The following is a 26,498-nucleotide window of genomic DNA, read 5'->3' as shown; positions in this document are numbered from 1 at the left end:
ATATAGGAAGGCCCTCCGCAATGCCAGAGCAAGCTATTACTCGTCATTAATAGAGGAAAACAAAAACAACACCAGGTTTCTTTTCAGCACTGTAGCCAGGCTGACAGAAAGTCACAGCTCTACTGAACCATGTATTCCTACAACGCTCAGTAGTAATGACTTCATGAGCTTCTTTAATGATAAAATTTTAACTATTAGAGACAAAATCCATCATCGCTTGCCCTCAACTGGCACTATTGTATCTTTAAACACAGGAACCTCAGAAACAGTTGTAAATTCTGACTTATATTTAGACTGCTTCTCTCCCATCGACCTCCACCAACTAACTTCGATGGTTTCTTCATCTAGACCAACAACTTGTCTCCTAGACCCCATCCCAACTAGGTTGCTGAAAGAAACCTTACCTTTAATTAGCACATCTCTACTAGAAATGATCAACCTGTCTCTATTAACAGGATACGTACCACAATCCTTTAAACTAGCTGTAATTAGACCGCTCCTTAAAAAGCCTAATCTTGACCCAGAAGCTTTAGCCAACTATAGACCTATATCCAACCTCCCTTTCCTCTCCAAGATCCTTGAGAAAGCGGTCGCCAACCAGCTATGTGACTTTCTTCATAAAAATAGTTTATATGAGGATTTTCAATCAGGTTTTAGAGCACATCATAGCACAGAGACGGCACTGGTGAAAGTTACAAATGACCTCCTCATCGCTTCTGACGAAGGACTTGTCTCTGTCCTGGTCTTACTAGATCTTAGTGCTGCATTTGATACCATTGATCATCACATTCTACTACAGAGACTGGAACACTTAATTGGCATTAAAGGACCCGCATTAAACTGGTTTATGTCCTATTTATCGGATCAATTTCAGTTTGTACATGTTAATGATGAGTCATCCCTGTATACCAAGGTTAGTCATGGTGTTCCTCAAGGCTCCGTGCTTGGACCCATACTATTCACCTCATATATGCTCCCTCTAGGAAATATAATTCGGAAACACTCCATAAACTTTCATTGTTATGCAGATGATACACAGTTATACCTATCAATAAAGCCAAATGAAACTAATCAGCTTACTAACCTCCATGCATGTCTCAAGGACATTAAGACCTGGATGACCTGCAATTTTCTGCTGTTAAACTCAGATAAAACCGAAGTTATAGTACTTGGTCCTAAACACCTTAGAGATGCATTATCTAATGATATAGCGAGTTTGGATGGCATTAACTTGGCCTCCAGCACCACCGTCAGGAATCTGGGAGTTATCTTTGATCAAGATATGTCCTTCAACTCCCACATAAAACAAATTTCAAGGTCTGCATTTTTTCATCTATGTAACATTGCAAAAATCAGGCCCATCCTGTCTCAAAAAGACGCAGAAAAGCTAGTCCATGCATTTGTTACGTCCAGGCTGGACTATTGTAATTCTCTATTATCAGGCTGCCCTAACAAGTCTCTAAAGAGTCTCCAGCTGGTCCAGAATGCTGCAGCACGTGTACTGACAGGAACTAAGAAAAGAGATCATATTACTCCTGTATTGGCCTCTCTGCACTGGCTCCCTGTAAAATCAAGAATAGAGTTTAAAATCCTTCTCCTCACTTACAAAGCTGTTAATGGTCAGGCACCATCATATCTCCAGGAGCTCATACTACCCTATCACCAAACTAGAGCATTACGCTCCCAGAACGCAGGATTACTTGTAGTTCTTAAAGTCTCCAAAAGTAGAATGGGAGCCAGAGCCTTCAGTTATCAAGCTCCTCTTCTGTGGAACCATCTTCCTGTTTTGGTCCGGGAGGCGGACACCCTCTCTACCTTTAAGAATAGACTTAAGACCTTCCTCTTCGATAAGAGCTTATAGTTAGGGCTGGGCCAGGACAGGCCCAGAGCGCTAGCTTCTAAGCTTCTTCGGTCGTGCCAGCAGCCTGGACCCGATGCAGCTGGACTCACGAGCGGAGCATTAATGCACATCTGTCTGCAGCTGCTCCAAACACACAATTTGAAGGGACAGATTAGATGTTAATTTTGTTAACAGTGACTTTGTTGATACTGCTTTAATCGTAGAATGGAGCCACAACGGGCTGATTTCAGCCAAGAGCAGCAGGTTGTTTTAATGGAAAGTAGGCTATGAGCGATACAAAAAAGCTGATCACAGCCTGAAGCAACAGTGTTGCTGCAAATATAACAAGAGGAGGCTGCTTTTAATTTCTGACAGCTGAACATTGCGCTTTTAAATATGAAGCTTACCCAAACAAAAAACTAGAGCAACAACTGTCATTTTTTAAATTGTGTTTTCATATATTTCACCGATTGTAATAGAATGCGAGTGTGTTTTATTGAAAGCGAGACTGGGTGTGTGTATGAAAATCGCTACAGTGAACTGGTGCTTTGGTTTTTAGGTGCTCTACAATCTCATAGTTTCAAAGAAAATGGATTGATTGATTTATACTTAACGAAATGAAACGAAAACAATATATATTATATTACTATATTGTTGCAACTTTAGAAAATATAATCCAGGGGAAAAAAGGCTTACAAACATGGACCAAAACAGCTCAGTAATACGCACAAAAATCCAAAAGAAACGAAAATGAACTAAAAAAAATAACTAAACATCATGAAGTGGTCTCAATCTGTGTTTTACGCATGCCTCTGTGCATCTGGCACATGTGTCTTGGAGTTCTGAATGGAGGCTGTATGTTCAGCTCCCCTTACATGTGAAATTTATTACATGAAACACGACGAAATTTCTTCACTTATGAACTGAAAAGTGTGAGGAGAGCTACTGTAGGAACCGGTTTTTCTGTTCAAAGCAAACAGCTGTGTGAAGTACTGTGGGGGGCAGGACTTTTGTCTGACAATGTACTTGAGTGAAGTATCCACAAACACACCCCTTGGTCAGTGTAAGTGTGACTCCATCTCTTTTTACTTTTTAAACACACACTAAAATTATGGAGTGTGAGCATGTAGTTGACGCGTGTCTTAGGCCACAAAAACTCCACAGTTCTTCTTTCTCACGTGGGTTTATTGAAACCTTTATTCAAGTTACAACAAAAAATAAAACTGTGTAGCAATCCAAAATCAGGCAATAATCATTAGCACGGTCAAAAACTAGTGTGCTCTCCTCGCCTCCATAATCATCACTGAACCAAAGTACGCACGCATCACGTTACGCACATCTCAGCCAATAAGAAGAGCGCAGTTGTTATTAACTAATAGGCACTCTTATAACCTCAAATATACAAAATCAGAATAAATCCAACAAATCTAAATTATTTATCACCTTATGTGTAATATACAAAATGGCTCCAACAGTCAGAGATAAATGGAGGATGCTAATGTGTTACATTGTGTCCAGCTGTCGTCACAGCAATTATTACAAGCACACCTATTGGTCAGAGATAAATGGAGGCGCTAATATGTCTATTAAGCTCATTACTTTCAATAGAGCCGAGAAGGTGGAACATAGGAAAATATTTTTCATTCTAGTTTTAGAGGCTGCATTTAAAAAAAATATATATAAAAAAATAAAGTTATTACTTTACATCACGTTCATAAGATGTATAGTGACTGGAATTCAGACTTCCCAAAAATATAAGATATATACATGGTAGCCTACGTGCTTCAAATAAAACATTTTTATTTAAAAAAACGACAGGTATACAGAACAGTGCAGTATGATATACAGTAGGTAATTTAAAGCAGAGTGTGTCCTCAGATCTGCGTAGTGTGCGCATCAGTCTTTCAGCAGGAGATCCTTCGGCCCTGGGCATTTTTCGCCGTCTGCCATGCAGTCACATGCCAGTCGGTCCTCCCTTTAATGCTATGACCTGTTCAATGACTTTGTCCAAGTGATCTATGTATTTGTTGCAGGCCTCTTTGGTGAGCTTATATTTCCAAAATGACTCTATTGCGGAGATCAGTTCATCTCTGTTTTTGGGTTTGGCCTCACAGCGAATGTAGCGTTTCATTGAAGCCCAGACTAACTCGATCGGGTTCAGATCCGGCGACCTAAGAAATTTTTGCTGAGCATAAGGTTTGTTCTAAATTAAATAAAAGCCTGTCCCATACAGACGCGTGTCTCTCTAAAGGGGTCCGCTCGGCACACACACACCCTCCAAAAAAAAAAAAAAACTATTGGCAGGAGTCCGGGCCATGAGAACCGGCAGTCTACCTCTCGTATGGATAATCCAATCCTTGTTGTGATAGACTCATGTGTTTTCATAATCTACAGTAGCCTATCATAAAGTGGATACAATCACCGCAACTCTGTCCGGAGCTTCGCTACTTTTATTTCCGTATCCTTGGTAACAGTAACCCAGGTACAAGGATCCCCCCCTCCCCGCTTGACTTGAAATTAAAAAAAGTGACACAGGCTATTGCCCGTTCATTCATGAGAAATCATCCAGCAACACACTCAATCAAACAAGGTGGGGAATGAGAAATCTGCGGCACTACTGTACAGTAGTTCGCTCATTTTAAAAACACAGACGGGTGTGTTTCGAGCTGACGAGACTGAGGACCGAAAAAAGAGAGTGAGACGTATACTGTAGCTGCCGTCGTTACATTTGTCTCATTGAAAAACTATACTGTATTACAGTGGCGAGCGGTGACCTTTTACTGTGGTCATGCTGAAGTGTCAATACCATGCGCGCCCGTAAGGGGGGTATTTATTTATTAATAAAAAATATAATATGGTTTTTAACTACTACAGTGGAAACCGCTTATAGTGATCACGTTGGTCCAGAGTACATTTGATCACTATAAGCGGTTGATTGCTAAAACCGAATTGTTATTATTTCACTTATTTTTTTGTGCAGAACATAATCTAAATGCCAGTTGTATAGTTTTTCAATGAGAAAAATGTAATGAAACGGTCGTCAGCGCGATCCTCTCGTCAGCTCCAAACTCACCCTTCTGCACCTCAATCACAGACCACAGCTGGTTTTCCACACAGCATTTACAGTAACTCACGTGACACGTCTCAGATCAGTAGGCGCTGCTGCCGGTGTGTTTTTAAAATGAGCGAACTAGGCTAGTAGCGCTGCAGATTGACAGATCTGACACTTGTTTGACAGAGTGTTTCGAGATGGTTTTCATGAAATAACAGGCAATATGTCACTGTCAGACCGGATCGTTTGACGGGAGGGGGGGTCGGCCAGTTTTTGTGATATTTACTTCAGGAGTAGGCCGTCCACTTGAAATTATAGTTTTCTTTTCCTCAAAAGTTCTCCGCGAAAACGGCACTGAACGCAAAGACTGAATAGAATTAATATTTTCACTCATTTTGACCGGGCTACACGATGAAATGAACCACTGACAGTTTCCCGCTGAACAATTCAAACAAGTCAGTTTTGCGCATGCGCGTTGGCAGATAAGCTGCTTCACTGACAGCTTTTTTGCCATTCAAAATGCTCATCTACAGTAAACACAGCCTCTAGCAGTAACTGTACTACTCTGTGTCACAGTGCGCACGCGCGAACAAGCTTTCCAGCTTTTCGCAAGCAAAACGGGACAGATTAGGCACGGATTTAAGACCAAAACAGTAGAACTAAGGTATTGTATAATTGAACACACTGCCAGATTAATATTTTCAATTATTTTTATTGAAGGGCTTGGGCATGCACTGCATTTATAGCTTATTAAGACCGCTCGCCCATGCTGTATTATTATTATATTGCATTCCCCATTTGTGTTCACTGCTCCGTGCTGCTGTCTTATGGAGGCGTCCTGCTGCTCACAGATGCCACCTGGCGGTTGTTTGGGCACATTGCAGCTTCTGGTGAAAACACAATTACTCCTCCAAAAAAAAAATCTGTGTGACTCTCCCGTGACTCACGCGTGAAATTCTCCAAATGAAACTAGTACCCACTGTACAGTGACACGTAAATTTAATACCATATATTGAAGATAGGAGGCTTCTGCTTGACAGCGACGATATGCTACAAACCACTACAAAACAGATAGGCTACGGCTGTAAGTCACTGATAACGAAGACAAATAACTTTTATCGGTTCAACTCGTGAATTTACCCTTCTGGCGTACATGCCACCACAGCTCCAGGGTGCTTACGTTTCAGGTGCTCATGCATGGCTGTAGTGCTGCCATGAAATGACAGCTGTGTTTGACAAAATTTGCACATCACATGTGAGTGACGCCGAGATCGAAAAGTGGCCAAAGGTATGTTGATTGCCGCTCAGCGGCTTATACCGATGCCTAGAGTCTTATGCCGTTCCACGGAGAGGTGGCCAAAGTTATGTCTATTGCTGCTCAGCGGCTTATACCTATGCCTAGCTTTATGCCGTTCCTCGGAGAGGTGGCCAAATTTATGTCGATTGCTGCTAAGCGGCTTATACCGATGCCTAGAGTCCTATGCCGTTCCTCGGAGAGGTGGCCAAAGTTATGTAGATTGCTGCTCAGCGGCTTATACCGATGCCTAGCCTTATGCCGTTCCTCGGAGAGGTGGCCAAAGTTATGTCGATTGCTGCTCAGCGGCTTTTACCGATCCCCAGACTCTTATACCGTTCCTCGGAGTGGTGTGCCGCTGATATTCCGCCGACACATGACGGTGTGTGCCGCTAGAGAGCGTTATGCTTCTGAGAGACTGTTGGATGGGTACCGTCCCCTGATGGATATGCAAATGTAATGCCACTGGGCTGGTTTTACGACAAGTGCTGCCGTAAATGTATACATTGTTGTAGTCTTTTTTGACAATGCTAACTTAACACATTGCCGTAAATAAAGGAACGTAGGCTATGTGTTTCTTTTGGATGTTATGTTGGTGGGATGTAGGCATATAGACAGTAATTACACTTGGGATTCTTGCGATATGATAGCAAAGTAATATGTCTAAATTTGGGCCTATACACTACTTAAAGCTAATGAAAGCGATAGCCTTAGCTAACATGGCTACTGTTAGCCCAGCCACCGTAGCCAGTCTGACTAATCGATAGCAGAAACTTTGAGCCAACCAACTAAACAATACTTACTGACAGGCTTCCTTTACTAGGAGAACACAAGAATACATTACTTTGTATAAAATCTACTTCGACGAACATTAACCATTGTGGCATATTATGTATCATGTTCATTGTACATTGAGATATGTTTTAACTATTGTCAATCAATGTGTGTGTGTCTTTGTGTGTGTATGTGTGTGTGTGTGTGTGTAGCCTATGTGTATGTAGGCTATATATATATATGATATCAGTTATATATACACACAAACACACACACACACACATATATATGTATATATATGTATATGTATGTGTATATACATATATATGTATATATGTGTATATGTATATATATATATGTGTGTGTGTGTGTGTGTGTGTGTGTGTGTGTGTGTGTGTGTGTGTATGTGTATATATATATATATATATATATATATATATATATATATATATATATATATATATATATATACAGTACAGACCAAAAGTTTGGACACACCTTCTTATTCAATGAGTTTCCTTTCTTTTCATGACTATTGACATTGTAGATTCACACTGAAGGCATCAAAACTATGAATTAACACGTGGAAATATGTACTTAACAAAAAAGTGTAAAACAACTGAAAATACGCCTTATATTCTAGTTTTTTCAAAGTAGCCACCTTTTGCTCTGATTACTGCTTTGCACACACTCTGCATTCTCTTGATGAGCTTCAAGAGGTAGTCACCTGAAATGGTTTTCACTTCACAGGTGTGCCCTGTCAGGTTTAATAAGTGGGATTTCTTGCCTTATAAATGGGGTTGGGACCATCAGTTGTGTTGTGCAGAAGTCAGGTGGATACACAGCTGATAGTCCTTCTGAATAGACTGTTAGAATTTGTATTATGGCAAGAAAAAAGCAGCTAAGTAAAGAAAAACGAGTGGCCATCATTACTTTAAGAAATGAAGGTCAGTCAGTCCGAAAAATTGGGAAAACTTTGAAAGTGTCCCCCAGTGCAGTCGCAAAAACCATCAAGCGCTACAAAGAAACTGGCTCACATGAGGACCGCCCCAGGAAAGGAAGACCAAGAGTCACCTCTGCTGCGGAGGATAAGTTCATCCGAGTCACCAGCCTCAGAAATCGCAGGTTAACAGCAGCTCAGATTAGAGACCAGGTCAATGCCACACAGAGTTCTAGCAGCAGACACATCTCTAGAACAACTGTTAAGAGGAGACTGTGTGAATCAGGCCTTCATGGTAGAATAGCTGCTAGGAAACCACTGCTAAGGACAGGCAACAAGCAGAAGAGACTTGTTTGGGCTAAAGAACACAAGGAATGGACATTAGACCAGTGGAAATCTGTGCTTTGGTCTGATGAGTCCAAATTTGAGATCTTTGGTTCCAACCACCGTGTCTTTGTGCGACGCAGAAAAGGTGAACGGATGGACTCTACATGCCTGGTTCCCACCGTGAAGCATGGAGGAGGAGGTGTGATGGCGTGGGGGTGCTTTGCTGGTGACACTGTTGGGGATTTATTCTAAATTGAAGGCATACTGGACCAGCATGGCTACCACAGCATCTTGCAGCGGCATGCTATTCCATCTGGTTTGCGTTTAGTTGGACCATCATTTATTTTTCAACAGGACAATGACCCCAAACACACCTCCAGGCTGTGTAAGGGCTATTTGACCAAGAAGGAGAGTGATGGGGTGCTGCGCCAGATGACCTGGCCTCCACAGTCACCGGACCTGAACCCAATCGAGATGGTTTGGGGTGAGCTGGACCGCAGAGTGAAGGCAAAAGGACCAACAAGTGCTAAGCATCTCTGGGAACTCCTTCAAGACTGTTGGAAGACCATTTCAGGTGACTACCTCTTGAAGCTCATCAAGAGAATGCCAAGAGTGTGCGAAGCAGTAATCAAAGCAAAAGGTGGCTACTTTGAAGAACCTAGAATATAAGACATATTTTCAGTTGTTTCACACTTTTTTGTTAAGTATATAATTCCACATGTGTTAATTCATAGTTTTGATGCCTTCAGTGTGAATCTACAATTTTCATAGTCATGAAAATAAAGAAAACTCTTTGAATGAGAAGGTGTGTCCAAACTTTTGGTCTGTACTGAATGTATGTATGTATGTATGTATGTATGTATGTATGTATGTATATATGTGTGTGTGTGTGTGTGTGTGTGTGTGTGTGTGTGTGTGTGTGTGTGTGTGTATGTATGTATGTATATATGTGTGTATATATATGTGTGTGTATGTGTATATATATATATGTATGTGTGTATATATATATATATGTATGTATTTATATGTATATGTATGTATATATATATGTATGTATATGTATGTGTATGTATGTATATATATACACACACATATATGTATATATACGTGTGTGTGTGTGTGTGTGTGTGTGTGTATGTATATATATGTATATATATACATATATATGTATATATACATGTGTGTGTATGTATATATGTATATGTATGTATATATATGTATGTGTGTGTATGTATGTATATATATGTGTATGTATATATATGTGTGTATGTATGTATGTATGTATGTATATATGTATATATGTATATATATATATGTATGTATATATATATATATATATATATATATATGTGTGTGTATATATGTATGTGTGTATATGTATATATATAAATAAAACTGATGTGGATATTATGACTGCCCCGTCTGTCATAGACCAAACTATCACACACAGACACAAACACACACATACACACTGATTTAATGCAGTCATATGGACAGTGTGGTCTGCAGAGTAAAGTAGTAGAGCTGTGAGTGTTGGCTCTGATCAGTCCAGTTCTGTCTGTCTGCTTACATTTATTTTAAATTATCTGAAGCCTTGAATCCCAAACCCTTCAAAATACATGATGCTACTTTTACTGTATACTTCTGGCTTATTGTGATAAAGTGTTGGAAATTTTGTGTCTCAATTTAATTGTTACTCCTATGTTTCATCTAGGTCTCGGACCATGCTATTCTACACATGTTCTTGTCCTTGAATATCACAAGTCTTCAGCCAACACTGCACCCCTACTACCGACACACCACTCCTGCTTCAGCACCATATGATGTCCTGCATCACATAACACTGATCCAGTGGAATAAGCCTTTCAACATCGACATACCACTACTCTTCCAGAGGTATAAGCCTTTAGGCATGGACATACCACTACTCCATAATTAAAGGTATAAGCCTTTAGTTATAGACATACCACTGATGATCCAGAGGAATATGTCGTTTTTATGCCAGTGGCCACCAACTGGGATTTCAATATTGTTTTGAAGATGTGGGTACAAAATGAATGTGTCACAAGTCACCATTAAATTTGTTTACTCATTTGGATCATTTGTTTAGGCTGAGACGTGATGTTTATAAGTGACTGTGTGCAAGGCACAAGCTAAATACATGTAGCTATACAATGCTTTCCACCTTTGTAGTAAGTAACATTGTTATGATGCAGTAAGTAGTGCAGCGGCCTTGCAGTGAAAGGAGTTTGAACTGATCATGTGAACTTTATTTATCCATTGTTTTTTTTTTCCTCTTTTGCAATAAAGACATCCTTTATCCTGTACAATGTGCAAATAAGAGCATGTCTTAATTTTGGAGCTTGACTAAGAAAACACATTGAAATGTCTTAGTTGAAAGCCAGTATTGCAAATCCTGGTGGAAATATTGTCTAAATGTGAATTTGTCATTGTTGTCTTCATATACTCAATAAAACATTTGCACTTCTGAGCCAGTCGAATGTTGTGTTGCTAGTGATTTCTGTTTAACAGAAAAATGCTCACTGGAGGATTGTTGTAGACATCGGGGTGTTTTTCTCATGAGCTTAAGAAATGAGAATGTGTAAATGTATTGACTACGCCTGGAATAGTTCACTGCTGCCAATGTCCAGATGCAGGTTCCTATATCTGCCAGGGGGTGGCACTGTAGACATTTGATGACTTGTTTTCATTCATGGTCTAACAGCCACTGAACCTAGACCTGTTTACAGTCTGGCTAGTTGTGATAAAGAAAGTGCTGAAAATGTGGCGTCTCAATTTAATTGTTACTCCTATCTTTCATCTATCGGATCATGCTATTCTACACATGTCTATGCAGCAGCATTTGTTCAGAATTAGAATCAGATTCAGAAATAGTTTATAATCCCTGAGGGGAAATTGCTCCCATTCAAAATTCAGAATATGCAGAAATAATAATAATAATAATAAAAATAATAATAGTAATAATAATAATAATAGGAGTTGAACAAAGTGTTGAATGTACTCCTGTGGCTGACCACCACGTCATGGCGTGGATGAGAGCCATTGTTCAAGATGACATGTAACTTGGACAGCATCCTCCTCGCTGACACCGCCGTCAGAGAGTCCAGCTCCACTCGCAACAACGTCACTGGCCTTGCGGATCAGTCTGTTCAACCTTTTTGCGTCCGCTACCCTCAGCCTGCTGCCCCAGCGCACAACAGCATAGTATAGCACTGGCCACCACAGACTCATAAAACATCCTGAGCATAGTCCGGGAGATGTTGAATGACCTCAATCGTGTCAGAAACTAGAGATGTATGTATATATATATAATAGTTACATATACCACTCCTGCTTCAGCACACATTTCCCTGAGATCATGGTAGTATTTTCATACATTAATGTAAAACAACAATTGCGCTTCCTGCTGGAAAGTGCAGGCGCAGACACTGTAAACACGAGCACTTATTGCCAGAGACCGTACTTGTGAAGCAAAATACACGAGTGAAAGAATTGTACAATGCTTTCCATTCTCGACTCAGTGGCGTACTAGATAGCGTGACCACCCGCCCAGGAGAATACTAAGCACGAGACCGCTGATCCAAAGGGGCTGCTTTATGCAACTTTCTCTTTCTTTTGTGCCATAAACAAACCTTTTATCCTTCAACTCCCACATAAAACAAATTTCAAGGTCTGCATTTTTTCATCTACGTAACATTGCAAAAATCAGGCCCATCCTGTCTCAAAAAGACGCAGAAAAGCTAGTCCATGCATTTGTTACTTCCAGACTGGACTATTGTAATTCTCTATTATCAGGCTGCCCTAACAAGTCTCTAAAGAGTCTCCAGCTGGTCCAGAATGCTGCAGCACGTGTACTGACAGGAACTAAGAAAAGAGATCATATTACTCCTGTACTGGCCTCTCTGCACTGGCTCCCTGTAAAATCAAGAATAGAGTTTAAAATCCTTCTCCTCACTTACAAAGCTGTCAATGGTCAGGCACCATCATATCTCCAGGAGCTCATATTACCCTATCACCCAACTAGAGCATTACGCTCCCAGAACGCAGGATTACTTGTAGTTCCTAAAGTCTCCAAAAGTAGAATGGGAGCCAGAGCCTTCAGTTATCAAGCTCCTCTTCTGTGGAACCATCTTCCTGTTTTGGTCCGGGAGGCGGACACCCTCTCTACCTTTAAGAATAGACTTAAGACCTTCCTCTTCGATAGAGCTTATAGTTAGGGCTGGCCTGTCCTGGACGAGCTCTTAGTTATGCTGCTATAGGCCTAGTCCGGGGGACAATGACACACTGAGCTTCTCTCTCCTCCCCTCTCCTCTCCTCTCCATCTGTATACATTATGCCTGTATACATGCCCCATCTCTGCATGTCACTGACTTACTTCTTCCCCGGAGTCCTTGTGCTTTCTAGTCCTACAGGCTCCCTTGGATCCTGGCCGCGCCCGGGTCGTGGATCGTGGATGCGCCCACTGCTATGGCCCTGCCTGATCGTGGATGCGCCCACTGCTATGGCCCTGCCTGATCGTGGATGCGCCTACTGCTATGGCCCTGCCTGATCGTGGATGCACCTACTGCCATGACCCTGCCTGACACCCACCACTACTGTCGCTAATATTAGTCACATCTCTGTTACATACGTTCCACCACTATTATCATACTGCATTGCTACATACCATCCTTACCATTGATCACTACTACTGTTATCACTAGTAATCACATTTTCATGTGCATTTCATCATTATTGCTGTAATACATCTTTGTGTACTTTCACTCCTGTCAACCATCGCTTATAATTGAATACATTGTGATCTCGTTGATCTGCTCTGTACATGCGACATCTATTGCACGTCTGTCCGTCCTGGGAGAGGGATCCCTCCTCTGTGGCTCTCCCTGAGGTTTCTTCCGCATTTTTTTTCCCTGTTAAAAGGGCCTTTTTTTTGGAGCAAGTTTTTCCTCACTCGAATCGAGGGTCGAAGGACAGAGGGTGTCGTCTCTGTACAGATTGTAAAGCCCTCTGAGGCAAACTGTGATTTGTGAATTTGGGCTATACAAATAAAATTTGATTTGATTTGATTTGATTTGATTTGATTTGATTTGATTTGAAAATGTGCAAATTAGATCTTATCCTCATTTTTCTAATTTCTCACATCTAAGCCAGTATTGCAAATACTGGTGAAATGTGGTCTATATGTGAAGATTTAATCAACATCCTCATACCCAAATTTAGCCTTGTTCTAGCCTAGTCATCAGGTTTGCAATTGACGGCTATTACGCGTTTATTACACAGAAAGTTGCTTGCTGGGTAGTGTATACAGCTCATCCACCGCCTCTATACAACCCCCAATATCAATTGCCTTACGTCATACCACAAACGATATGAATCATAGGCTATGTAGGCTATAGCAAAGTAGATCAGCGCTAAGCCATTACCCATAGTTCAAGTGTGTTGCGTGAGGTCAGTACGTCTACCACTCTTTGATACCAGAGACAGTGTTTACCTGATGACTTGAAGACATGGCTGGTAAGTTTTGCTCGCATACAAGCTCTCACAAGGAAAAAAAAAAGTGGTTTCCATGATTTTACAGTATTCCTTACAATATTTAAGTAGTATGCTAGACTGGCAATGGAATTACTCTAACTGAAAAAAAAGATTAATATCACAGGAGTGGTCTGACCAGTGTGAGAGCATGCATAAAGCTGCCTTAGAAAATGTAGTGGACACAGTATACCCCCTCTTTTATGGTGACATGGGATACTCCAAAAGATGGGTGTTCTTCTCTATATACACTGGCCAGATGGATAACTGGTGCAAATGTGGGCGCACTAGAGTAACCATTGACTCAGTGTCTGGTAAGTGGAACTGCCAGTGTAGAGGGACTGGGAAATCACATTGTTGTCTCCACCGCATGCTGGCAATGTGGTAGATCTTTCAGGAATCCCCAGATCTTCTCCTGCCTAATTCAGACATCCTGATAAATGACATAGACGATCTGGAAACAGAAATACACATGTTGGAAGCTGAAATTTCAGCGTATGCCGAAAATGACAGAAATGTATGTCAAATGACCAACTATTTGTATACTAAAAAGAAAATCCCACCACTCCAGGAGCTACCAGTGGATCTCAGAAGTAAAGAGAAGGATCCCCCCAATGTTTTCTTTCCAGAAGAGACCACTTGCCCATATTGTCCGGGACCCACACCACCAGATCTACTGCCCTACAACATCATTACCACTCAGGCAACTGTTTATGGCTACACATACATTAAAAAAGGCAAGTGATGTTGATAGTTTAAAAAACATGCATCTGTTTCTGTCTGTCCTTTCTGACTGTCTGTCTGTCTGTCTGTCAGTCATTATGTTACACATACTGTACATATTAAGTCTTCATCTGTGTTTGTTTGTCATCTTGTTTTCATTTGACCCTAAATGATCTACAGGTATCTCCGTGGCCATCAAGCAGTGTCCCATATGCAAGAACCATGTGCGTTTTCAGGACTACAAGTCTGGGTTCCACAATTTCAATGACCGTGTCTTCCTGACCCTCCCGTTATGTGAACTTCTGCTTTCTGCAAAGTGTTAATGTTTAGAGTGAAAATCTTTATTGAACGTCATCTGTCATGCAAATAATGATGAACTACTGCCAGGGGCCTTTGGTCTTTATTTTAAGCTACTTTTCATTGAAATTAGACACTATATAATGCTTTACGTGTTATGACATCATTAAATGTACTTACTCTCTATTTTAAGTTGTCGTTGAGGTTATTGGTAACAGAAAAGTTATGTCTCAGGACTGTTGTGTGTGACAACAGCAATTGGATGTATTTTTTTGACTCAGGTTTTTATGCATTTCTCAGAACAAAACCGCTCCTGGTCGCATGCCGTCAACCCTGTCATTCTTCAATGACAACCGTTTCCACCACCAAACGGTTCGAAGAGCTTTACACCACTTTCTGTCATTGACAGACTTCAGATTCATGTTCAGTTGTTACCAGTGTGGGGACTGCCCTCCAGTTATTATCGCAGATGCAAACTGGAAGGTAGCCTTTGACATACCAGGTGAGCCTGCAGTGTATACATGAACATCTAACTAAACTTAGTGTTGTTTGCAATTATGCTAATTATCAAGAACAGCTATTGTTTATATCATTCTACACTGCTGTTGCTAATATGATGACTTTTTGCAGTCTCTACATTTAAGAGGCCTGATCCAGAGGTTCTCACAGAAGAAGACCTCAGCATCAACATCAACAGCGCATGGGAACAGCTAGACAAGGAAATGATCGCCGAGGGGTTTATATCAGGTTAGTTTATTGCATTAGACATTTAAAGTTCCTATCCTAGGCCCCATAACCACATTTACATGACAAGACAAAAATGGCTCAAGGAAAGGGGATGGGTTCGTCAAACAGAAACTGTTAACATTTGATTTACATTGTTCTTGTACGGAAAATTGAAAACACTTTTGGCATAACTTTGATTTGTTTTTATAAGCTCCAAGTGAACTTTTGTGAGGTAATTATTAGCTTATCTGTGTACCTTCATATCAATCAATTGCCTATTCTGAAACGAAAACTGGAAAAAAGAGTGTTCTTTTAATTATGGTTTGTCGTCTAATTTGAAAAAGGGAGATATCCTCGCGTTTTCACAAAATACAACATAGATTTTGTAGAATAAGACTCAATTTTTTTTATCACTCACAACCCTCATTTTTCTTCTAAGTATGCATCCAAAAGAATTGAATGGCCTGTACAGAAAATTCACACTGTCATCTCATCACTTGCCTGTGGCCAAAATTATAATCAAAGCTAGACAGGACTATACATACCTGTTATAAAAGTTTACCACATTGTTGCTCGCTTATGCCACAAGAGGGAGTATACCCTTAAGTGAGTTCTGTCCAGAGTAAACTGTTATTCACATAATTCATTTGATATAAAAAGTGCATACAGATCACAGCCATCAGTCCACAACAACGATCATGAATGCTTCCAGTACACTTTTTGCTAGAAATGCTCATTTAAAATCAGCCCAATTTCATATTTTGTAGTAATGAATATAGGACTTTTCTGTTGGCTTACTGCACATGTACTGATTTACATTTTATTTTTGGGACCAAGGTGCTGTCTTCTGTGTTGTTATTTCTTTGAGGGGACTTGTATGTTTTCCCTCATTTAAAGTCACTTATTGTGCATTTTAAGTTTTGTCAAGGTAGCCAGGACTGTGAGTGAGCTAAAGAAAAAACACGTTATTCAGAGTAACCGGAAAACAGTACAATTGGATTGATTTTACATATCACACGCAGTACACAGGCCTGCATATCTGTAAATTACATAGAGTATGTTGTTAATGTTAATGAAAGTTATTTTTATCATTTAAAAATATCCCAGGTACATCAACTAGAAACCCATATGAGACCAAGACATCATACTCAACATTGGCTCCTTGGATGGGGGAGGATGTTAGAAAGGGGGACATGCTGCCAAAAACAGAGGCAAAGAAAGGCATGAAAAAAAGAAAAGAAGATTCAAAAGTGCCAGCAAAGCAGTTGGATGAAGACACGATTCTGTCCCTGCTTGAATTGAAGAAGGTGTGTTATATTGAAAATGTCAGTAGTTATTTTCGTCATTTATATTGTCTAAACAATGTAATACAAAAAAACTACTACTGTCCAAAACACCCACAGCCTCTAAAGAAAGACCTGCAGGGGGCCTGTAATGCACTTGGTGTCAGTGATGAGGGATCTGTCACTGACCTCGTGAACAGGTTGGAGGAGCTCGTCAACTTCAAGGAAGTGTACCCGAAGCTTTTCTTGAAGCTGCAAAAGACTGGAGGTTAGACTTCAAAATGAGATGTCTTTAAAATGATTATGTGTCGTTGGTCTTTTTTTCTATGTTTATGCTTTCTTTTATTATTTACAGGTGGAGTACTGCATTTCTCTTGCCCTCATGGACTGGTCTACTATTTGAACTTTTTGTTCTGGACTGAGTCCGCTAGGGACCATGTTGATGGTTTGCTTAGTTTTAAAGCATTCCCAACATGCTATATCTCAGATGTGTCTGGCCAAGTTGCCAGACACATGAACAATCGAAGCAGGGCAATTGTGTCCACCAACCACAGACAATTTGGCAAGTGCAGCAGAAAAGAAACTCCAAATTGAAATGGCCTGGGTAAAAAACCTCAGTACACATTCCCCCTTACAACCACCAACAAAAAACGATGACCGATGGATACTGCCCCATCCAGTTACCAAAACCACTGAGAGGTACGAATTGTACTACAGTTTCCACCAGAAGAGACCAGAGGAAAGTTTAAGGAGTTTGAACTTGTGCCCCAATTTACGCTCCAAATCTGTAGCAGAACAGCTGAATCGCGAGTTAGCAGCTACCAGGTACTCGCTCACCCAAATGAACGAGGTACATTTCAAGCAGACAGTGAGGATTTTGTTGGAGATGCACAACTGCTGCATTAACAACAAATTCCTTGATGACATCAGAAAACTGTCATCCGTGCCCCTGACATTGGGTCCGCTGGGCACACTGGTCTTCAGGTCTTCAGGTTTGTTTACATGTTTTCAACAGTGGTCAAATCAAATCAAATCAAATTTTATTTGTATAGCCCAAATTCACAAATCACAGTTTGCCTCAGAGGGCTTTACAATCTGTACAGAGACGACACCCTCTGTCCTTCGACCCTCGATTCGAGTGAGGAAAAACTTGCCCCCAAAAAAAGCCTTTTTAACAGGGGAAAAAAAAAATGCGGAAGAAACCTCAGGAAGAGCCACAGAGGAGGGATCCCTCTCCCAGGACGGACAGACGTGCAATAGATGTCGCATGTACAGAGCAGATCAACGAGATCACAATGTATACAATTATAATGGATGGTTGACAGGAATGAAAGCACATAAACAGGCATCACAGCAACAACAATGAAATGCACATGGAAATGTGATTACTAGTGATAACAGTAGTAGTGGTTAACGGTTAGGATAGTATGTAGTAATGCATTACAATAATAGTAGTGGAACGTATTAAATGCGGACTCCTAAATATCAGATCCCTGTCATCGAAAGCTGTATTAGTAAATGACTTAATTTCAGACTGTAATATTGATTTATTCTGTCTTACTGAAATTTGGCTGCATCCTGAAGAATATGTCAGCCTGAATGAATCGACTCCACCCAGTCACATTAATACTCACATTCCTCGAGGCTCCGGCCGAGGAGGTGGTGTTGCAGCTATTTATGACTTAAGTCTGTCAATCATTCCTAAACCTAAATTAAATTATAACTCATTTGAAAGCCTTGTTCTGAGTCTTTCACATCCAACGTGGAACACTTTACAGCCAGTTCTATTTGTTGTAGTGTATCGAGCATCTGGTCCTTACTCAGAATTTTTATCTGAATTCTCTGAGTTTTTATCAAGTCTAGTCCTCAAATCAGATAAAGTAATTATTGTAGGTGATTTTAATATTCATGTGGATGTCATTGTCAATGATAGCCTTAGTACTGCATTTATCTCATTATTAGACTCTATTGGCTTCTCTCAGTGTGTACATAAACCAACTCACTGTTTTGACCACACCCTTGATCTTGTTCTAGCTTATGGTATCGAGATTGAAAATCTAACAGTTTCTCCACAGAATCCTCTTTTATCAGACCATCACTTAATAACTTTTGAAGTTCTATTACTGGACTACACACCATTAGGCAAAAACTCCTTCACTAGATGTCTATCTGATAGTGCTGTAGCTAAATTTAAGGAAATTATACCGCTGGCACTAAATTCAATGCCATGTCTTAATATAATAGAGGCTGTAATACATCTTTATGTACTTTCACTCCTGTCAACCATCGCTTATAATTGAATACATTGTGATCTCGTTGATCTGCTCTGTACATGCGACATCTATTGCACGTCTGTCCGTCCTGGGAGAGGGATCCCTCCTCTGTGGCTCTCCCTGAGGTTTCTTCCGCATTTTTTTCCCTGTTAAAAGGGCCTTTTTTTTGGGGCAAGTTTTTCCTCACTCGAATCGAGGGTCGAAGGACAGAGGGTGTCGTCTCTGTACAGATTGTAAAGCCCTCTGAGGCAAACTGTGATTTGTGAATTTGGGCTATACAAATAAAATTTGATTTGATTTGATTTGATTTGATTTATGTAACAGAGATATGACTAATATTAGCGACAGTAGTGGTGGGTGTCAGGCAGGGCCATGGCAGTAGGCACATCCATGATCAGGCAGGGCCATAGCAGTAGGCGCATCCACGATCCACGACCCAGGCGCGGCCAGGATCCATGGGAGCCTGTAGGACTAGAGAGCACAAGGACTCCGGGGAAGAAGTGAAGTCAGTGACATGCAGAGATGGGGCATGTATACAGGCATAATGTATACAGATGGAGAGGAGAGGAGGAGAGAGAAGCTCAGTGTGTCATTTGTCCCCCGGACTAGGCCTATAGCAGCATAACTAAGAGCTGGTCCAAGACAGGCCTGGGCCAGCCCTAACTATAAGCTCTATCGAAAAGGAAGGTCTGAAGTCTACTCTTAAAGGTAGAGAGGGTGTCTGCCTCCCGGACCAAAACAGGAAGATGGTTCCACAGAAGAGGAGCTTGATAACTGAAGGCTCTGGCTCCCATTCTGCTTTTGGAGACTTTAGGAACTACAAGTAAGCCTGCGTTCTGGGAGCGTAATGCTCTAGTTGGGTAATAGGGTAGTATGAGCTCCTGGAGATATGATGGTGCCTGACCATTAACAGCTTTGTAAGTGAGGAGAAGGATTTTAAACTCTATTCTTGATTTTACAGGGAGCCAGTGCAGAGAGGCCAATACAGGAGTAATATGATCTCTTTTCTTAGTTCCTGTCAGTACACGTGCTGCAGCATTCTGGACCAGCTGGAGACTCAAGTGGTGTGTTTAGTATATGGGAGTAGAAATATAGGAGTTGTATTATAAAAAACATTGTGACACTATGAACCACCCGCACAACTATGACAGTGAAAAACTAAAAGTATCTGTATTTCTGTGATCACAGCACACAGGATGCAACCTATTGCATTGCTCTTCCATTATTTAACAACCGAGGACATGCAATACACCCTTACATTATAAATAACACCGCTGTTAAGGAATAGTGCCTTTATACATGTGTAAAGACCAAATAATAATATATGCCTTTCAATATGTATATTTTCAGTGAAAACATCTGGCAGTGGGACACTGCCACTTCCACCGCCACCTATTGCTGTTCCAGCAGACAAGGTCCAAGACATCACTTTTCAGGCCAGCAACTACTGCATATCTGAAGAGGACAAGGTTAGTAGCTGCATCTGATGTTTTTCACATAAAAACAGTTTGAAAATCGTACAATGTGAACATAACTTTTCTCATTTTGTACTTCCATAATGATTATGAATTGTATAAGCTAATAGAAAACACTGCTGTTTGTAGAGCACTTTGAAAAGTCTTCTAACTGGATCTCGGGACGAAAATCAAGTTTTGACTAAAATCGGGAGAAAGTTCCAGATTTCAATAAAAGACATTAAGAGTGTTTGCCCTCTGGATTTACTGGACGACACCTCATGGACGATGCCGTGGCTGACAGATGATGTGAGTATGACAGTACTGTTAACATTATTAAATCTATTAAGACGTATATGTTTACAGTCAGACATGCAGTCTGACTAAAGATAAATGCTGTGGCTCATGTCAGTGTGCACTCAAGTGTGTGGTGACAATTTTTATGTGCTAAATCCTGCAAAAACTGATATCACCATCTTTTTTATTCAGGCTGTCAATTTCAGAGTGGCACAGATTACACGGGCCTGCAGTAAGGTAATATGAAGTACTTGTGTGTATGCTTTTGTCAATTCTGAACAAACACAACATCCTCAGTAAAGGTAGGAGACAGTAACACTTATAAATCTTTATCCCCACTGCACAGTCTGTGAGTTTGGCTCACTTTGACAACATTCTGTGGAGTCGGGACTGGATAAGAAATGGCCATGTCCAGGACAAAACTGTCAAACACTTAAAGGTGGGTTTGCCATTCTTGAAAGATGTATGTCTTTACAATCTGTCTTTTTAACATGGACATTTAATACTGAAATCGCTATTGTCTCCACTGCACTAGACTGCAGACCGAATATTTCTGCCAAGGTTTGTGGGTCACAGCACTCCTGAGACTGGAAACCACTTCATCCTTTGGGTAGGCCAACATGACAGCACATCAACCATGTCATAAAAATGATGTTAAACACATGTATATCAATATAATTATTCAAAAGAGATGCTTGGACCATGTTTGCTGCAGCACAGTGTTAGCAACATGTTAAATTTGTGTGTAATTTTACTTCAAGAATTAAAGTGAACAGCAGGTAAACAGTAGCCAAAGTAGTATAAAAGTTATCACCCAAACATGCATTCAGAATGAAGAATGCAATAAACATATGATGCTATATTTGAAATACTATGCAAGAAATTTTGAACACTAATATTAATAAATAACACAAATAATAAGTGTAATGTGAGACATTTCATCAGTTACTAAAGGGGAGTTTTGCATTCCCCCATGGTAGTTGAGCTCATATTTGACATGTAAATGTGCATTTTTATCTTTTAAGAAGACAATCATATTTACTCAAGTCCAGCATAGAAATATAGGTCTCACACAGTGGACATGCTGCAATAAAAAAGTCATAGAACATTAGGTTTAATTTGTAATGATGTACTGTATAATTGATATGTTATTTTGTATAGCCTTAATGGTGTGATAAGACAGAGACTGATGGACAATATATAAATGTATAAATGCACCGATAACTTGGTTAGAAGTTATCACTGTGGCTATCAAAAGCATTACTTTTTCTCTGTTAGACAAAACAAAAGATGTAACTGCAGATATATGTGCTTCTGGTATCTTTATGACTTAGGTACTAGACTTCTCAAACAAAGAATTGAGATTGTACGATTCTTTGAGGATTCAAACAACAATGAGGTGAGAAGTGAAGACACAAAATTCAGAGGATGGTTCAAAAATTTAGGCAAGGGAATTACTGTCATAGAAATGTGACCCCTTATGTTTTGTTATCAAAGTAATGTCTTCAGAAACCACGGAGGGCTCAAGGGATGGAAGGTCACATTCCCAAAGCAGTGGAGGCAGAGAGACCATGATAACTGTGGGATCTTTGTGTGCTCGGTAAGTAAACTGTTTCAGCTTTGTTAGGAGCTGTCATCATTTGTAAAACACACAAACAGGATGACAACAAGAAATAACTGTCTTGTATGCCATTTGTGACTATGTTTTTATCCCAAAAAAAGGCAGCTGAGAATGAGGTCCAAAACAGAGATGTCAGCAATGACGATCTCTCCCTCAACCAGTGTCGAACTCTAAGAAGACACAATGCGGCTGAGATGATAAAAGGCCTGAGTGTTCAGGTCAGATATATTAAACTTTTCGCTTAAAGCCAATGTTTACTCAAAGAGAATTCAGAGTAATGTTATTTATGTTTTTATTTTTTTATTTTTTGTCATTCACACAGACTTTCCCACTCACCAAAGAAGACCTGGAAAAAATAAAATTTGAGGAGGACAGGATTCAGCAACATGTTCCATTAAATAACCTAAAAAATTTTTTTTTTAAAAACTAAGAAAATATCTCAAATAATTTGCTGTAATTTTATCGTTCTGTCATTACTGTATGAAATATGACCATAATTTGTTGAACAGTGATGTTTTTAAATTGTGCTAGTAGTACGGTACTTTAGCAAGCTGACTTTCAAAGAAATTACAATGTTTTAAAGTGTTGTCCTCCAGCTCAAAAGTCAATTAGGAACATTTTCTCAAATACATGTCTTTGCTATATGGCAATTACAAGCCGACCTCATAGTTCATGCTTTTACTTCTTGCAGGGATAAAGATATCGTGGAATCCACCCAGGCAGACAGCATTTTGACTGACAAAGAGATCAAGGTATTATTGACAGATTTCCCTTTTTGGGTTTGGGGTTTGGTTTGAAAGAATAATGACATCCTTTTTCAAACCTGACATGTTGCTTTTTAAAGGTATTTGGACTGATTAAACTATTTTGTATTCTCAGTGTTTGGAGATAGATCTTCTGTCAGGTCGCATTCTGTCAAACAGAATGTACCTGTTCAGGAACACAGGATACGACCCAACACTGAAAGCATTCTATGTGACCACCTGTCTGTTTTTGACGACATAAAGGTAAAGATTATACATGCATGTAATGCTAATATATTAATAAACACCTTACAAATGAAAAAAATAGTTCATGGTGTCTCTACGTATGAAACGCATACAATATGAAAATAAAGGCAAATATTAATGTTGTCATTATCAATATTTCAGACAGGAGAACTCATTGTCAGGTTAGAAGGGCTTGTTGCCAAACAAGTGGCTGTTGCTGAAAGAGATGCCTACTTAAATGAGGTCATTTTGCCAGAGGTAAGTACAACATATACTTTTGTGTCCAAGTTAGACAAATAAAAAGTTAATTATTTCTTGCCCAGGGGATTAAATGAATTGTGACAATAAAACCACAATGACAAATAAAAAAAAAAATTGTTCCAGGTAGTCATCGAGTGGCTGACACAGCGGTTCAGTATCTGCCGGTATGAAGCAGAATGTATTCTGCTAAGTACCACCTTTTTGTGGAACAAGATGGAATGGTAATGTATTAACATTAAGAAATAGTATTTGCAAGTAAGTGAAACAAAGATTGTAGTGAGTGGTAAAGCATAGGGCAATATTTCAAGTCTGTCTTCTATTTATATAGCGTTACCCATCCAAATTTGTCAAATCAAGTGGATATTTGATAACAGTAGTCCATTTTTGTATAAAAACATTTACTGTGTAAAAGTGTCAATATATTTTTTTAAAACAATAGAACGTCTAAAAATGGCACAAAAATACACATCTCAAAATAAAAAACATTTTGAATTTCTAACAGAAGCCCCCAGAGCAATTTTGAAGAAAATAAAGTCTATGTCATTTTCTAATACATTAAGCAATGACATTATTGCAGCATCACAAATGTCACAAATTAGTATAGTGATCAACAATCATCCCGTACCACGAGGTCTCGCGATATAAAATCGTTAAGCTATTTTTCGTGGAGGTTAAAAGCTGTCTTGCGATATGAGTAGCTACAGAACAAATGCAGAGCGGCAGCTCGTATAACAGAGTCTGACGTTCAACTGGCAACATTTAGAGTGCTTGGTGGAAGCAATAAGCGGCACACGGTGACAGACAAGACGGGAACAACATGTAAGCACTATTATAAGCACTAATACTACAAAATAGTGCCGTACACTGCGGCTAACATGAGCACTATGCCAAGACACCCACAGATAGCATAGCCGAAGTTTTACAAGCATCTGCGAGTGACTGCGAGCTTTAGATGCTAAACCATGGTGTTGCTACTGTGACCGACAATTTACGCGAATTGTCGTTGTAGTTGTAGCCAGCTGTCTTTATCACGCTTGAACAAAAAATTTGTCAGTCTATGTTTGCACTTTAAGTATTGAGAGACTATTATTATTATTATTATTATTATTATTATTATTATCTATTCATTTCTCATTTGAATTTATGGAAAGGAGTTCAGTAACAAGGTCACACATTAGAACTGAAATGACGTTCATTACAAGATAAGAACTATTTAAAACATTTCACGATGGATCAGCATTGTTTTGCATTTTGTGCAAACACTATTTTTTAGTATTATTCAAAGTTGTCTTTGCAAATAGTGTTCAAAAAACGTCTCATTCTCGTGAACCCAAAATCATGTAGTGTCTCTGTCATGAGCTGGGTGTATCATCACACCACTGTTTTTCAACTAATCACGAAAGAGTTCAAGTGCTGCAGTTACATATTCAAGCTTCCACAAATAAACTTAATGCCTTTTCCATGACTTGGCAGGTTGGAAAGTGGAACTGCCCCAGGTGCCAAATGTGTGCAGACAACAGGAGGGCCTCACACAACGCACTTTGAGGAGGTACTTTATTATTCAATGATAACTACAATTTTTACTTGCATAGTAATTACCAGTCATAAGCGATCATCATCATTCACTGACATTTTGTGCAACCCAACACATCCACATATATGCCAAAAGGTACAAAGTACATCAGTGTTCTAATTTGGATAAATACTCAAGTAAAGTTTTGGTGCAGTAATTTTTAAAATTTTATTTGAATTTGTCTGCACAGCTTTCTGATGAACTTCTTGTGGAGGTGTTTCTGGAAGTCGTCCTCATGGAAGGAGACATGGCCATCGCAAAGATTGCACTTGTATGCAAGAGGTTTAGGGACATTGTATCAAAGTAAATGGTTCCGGAAGAGAGCACATTACAGATGGCTACAAAGTAAGTAACAATAACGTAAGCAAATGTATATACAGTGCCTATAAAAAGTATTCCCATAAGCTTTGGCTGGTGAAGAACCCGGGCAACAGTTGTTGTATACAGAGTCTCTCCCATTTCAGCTGCTGAAGCTTTTAACTCCTTCAGAGTAGTCATAGGTGTCTTGGTGGCCTCCCTCACTAGCCTCCTTCTGTGTTTTAATTATGTATTAATGTCTTGTTTTTTTCTCAATAGGTGTTGTGAATCTTCAAAAGTTTTCTTCTGCTTTTCAAGAAGAACTCAAAAGCATGTACACTATTGAACCTTGCACTGCCTGTGGATTGCTATACAAATCCTTCCCTGGAGGTATAAATGCCAGTTTTCTGATTCATAACAGTGCGCTCGGTTGCAGTTTTTTGGCTTTGTTGAGCTACATTTCATATCAGCAAACACTTGTGTTGTAATGTCAACCTAAACTGTTCATATCTCTCTTCTTCTTCAAGGATATATTGGGCAAGGGAGGAGAGGAGAGAGTCGTGGGTACTACAGTGAGCCACCTCACCCAGCGTTCTGTAGCTATACCTGCGCTCCGACAGAGGAACCAGGCGATTAAAACGGGTAGGAAACATTTGTGCACAACTGGACACAACCTGTTCAAACTCCTCCCCTCTGGTAAGCGCTATGAGCTCTGTACGAGAAACCCAGTGGTAGAAAGAGTACTGAAAATCTGTGTTAAAGTATGAATACAGTTACATTACTAAAATATTACTCAATTACAACTTCTGGTCTTAAAATCAGAATCAGAATGAGAAAGAAGTTTATTGCCAAGTAGGTTTTCACATACAAGGAATTTGTTTTGGTCTCGAAGCTACATGTGCCAAACAATAAACAATAAATAGACAA

At 39.8% G+C, this 26,498-nt stretch overlaps 1 protein-coding gene and 3 long non-coding RNA genes across 6 annotated transcripts in view; all 4 read left to right on the top strand.

The window, feature by feature from the left end:
• LOC311253715 overlaps nucleotides 1-10,723 on the top strand; it is a 41,769-nt gene extending 31,046 nt beyond the window's left edge. For all 3 annotated transcript variants that reach the window (XR_014621830.1, XR_014621831.1, XR_014621832.1), the window contains one exon: nucleotides 9,942-10,723. This is a non-coding gene — a long non-coding RNA (uncharacterized lncRNA). The remainder of the gene's footprint in view (nucleotides 1-9,941) is intronic.
• A 4,405-nt stretch (nucleotides 10,724-15,128) lies between these two features.
• LOC311253709 lies at nucleotides 15,129-16,802 on the top strand. Its single transcript, XR_014621825.1, has 3 exons — nucleotides 15,129-15,299; nucleotides 15,428-15,544; nucleotides 16,631-16,802. It is a non-coding gene; the product is annotated as an uncharacterized lncRNA (long non-coding RNA).
• Nucleotides 16,803-17,459: 657 nt separating this feature from the next.
• LOC311253706 (uncharacterized protein) lies at nucleotides 17,460-22,881 on the top strand (the record flags this gene model as incomplete). Its single annotated transcript, XM_084384198.1, has 11 exons — nucleotides 17,460-17,505; nucleotides 17,598-17,798; nucleotides 20,430-20,548; nucleotides 20,684-20,842; nucleotides 21,023-21,067; nucleotides 21,177-21,269; nucleotides 21,366-21,440; nucleotides 22,165-22,229; nucleotides 22,328-22,430; nucleotides 22,553-22,669; nucleotides 22,774-22,881. 11 exons carry the CDS (start codon nucleotides 17,460-17,462, stop codon nucleotides 22,879-22,881), a joined length of 1,131 nt encoding a protein of 376 aa, XP_084240324.1.
• A 274-nt stretch (nucleotides 22,882-23,155) lies between these two features.
• LOC311253711 lies at nucleotides 23,156-26,172 on the top strand. The gene is made up of 8 exons (XR_014621827.1): nucleotides 23,156-23,203; nucleotides 23,331-23,458; nucleotides 23,603-23,698; nucleotides 23,825-23,922; nucleotides 25,175-25,250; nucleotides 25,465-25,619; nucleotides 25,851-25,961; nucleotides 26,099-26,172. It is a non-coding gene; the product is annotated as an uncharacterized lncRNA (long non-coding RNA).
• The last annotated feature ends 326 nt before the right edge of the window (nucleotides 26,173-26,498 follow it).

This window comes from Pagrus pagrus (assembly GCF_965226575.1).
Source record: "Pagrus pagrus genome assembly, contig: HAP1_SCAFFOLD_36, whole genome shotgun sequence".
In the NCBI taxonomy this organism is placed as follows: domain Eukaryota; kingdom Metazoa; phylum Chordata; class Actinopteri; order Spariformes; family Sparidae; genus Pagrus; species Pagrus pagrus.
Note: the sequence above shows the minus strand (reverse complement) of the source record. Positions and strands in the feature narration are given on the sequence as shown.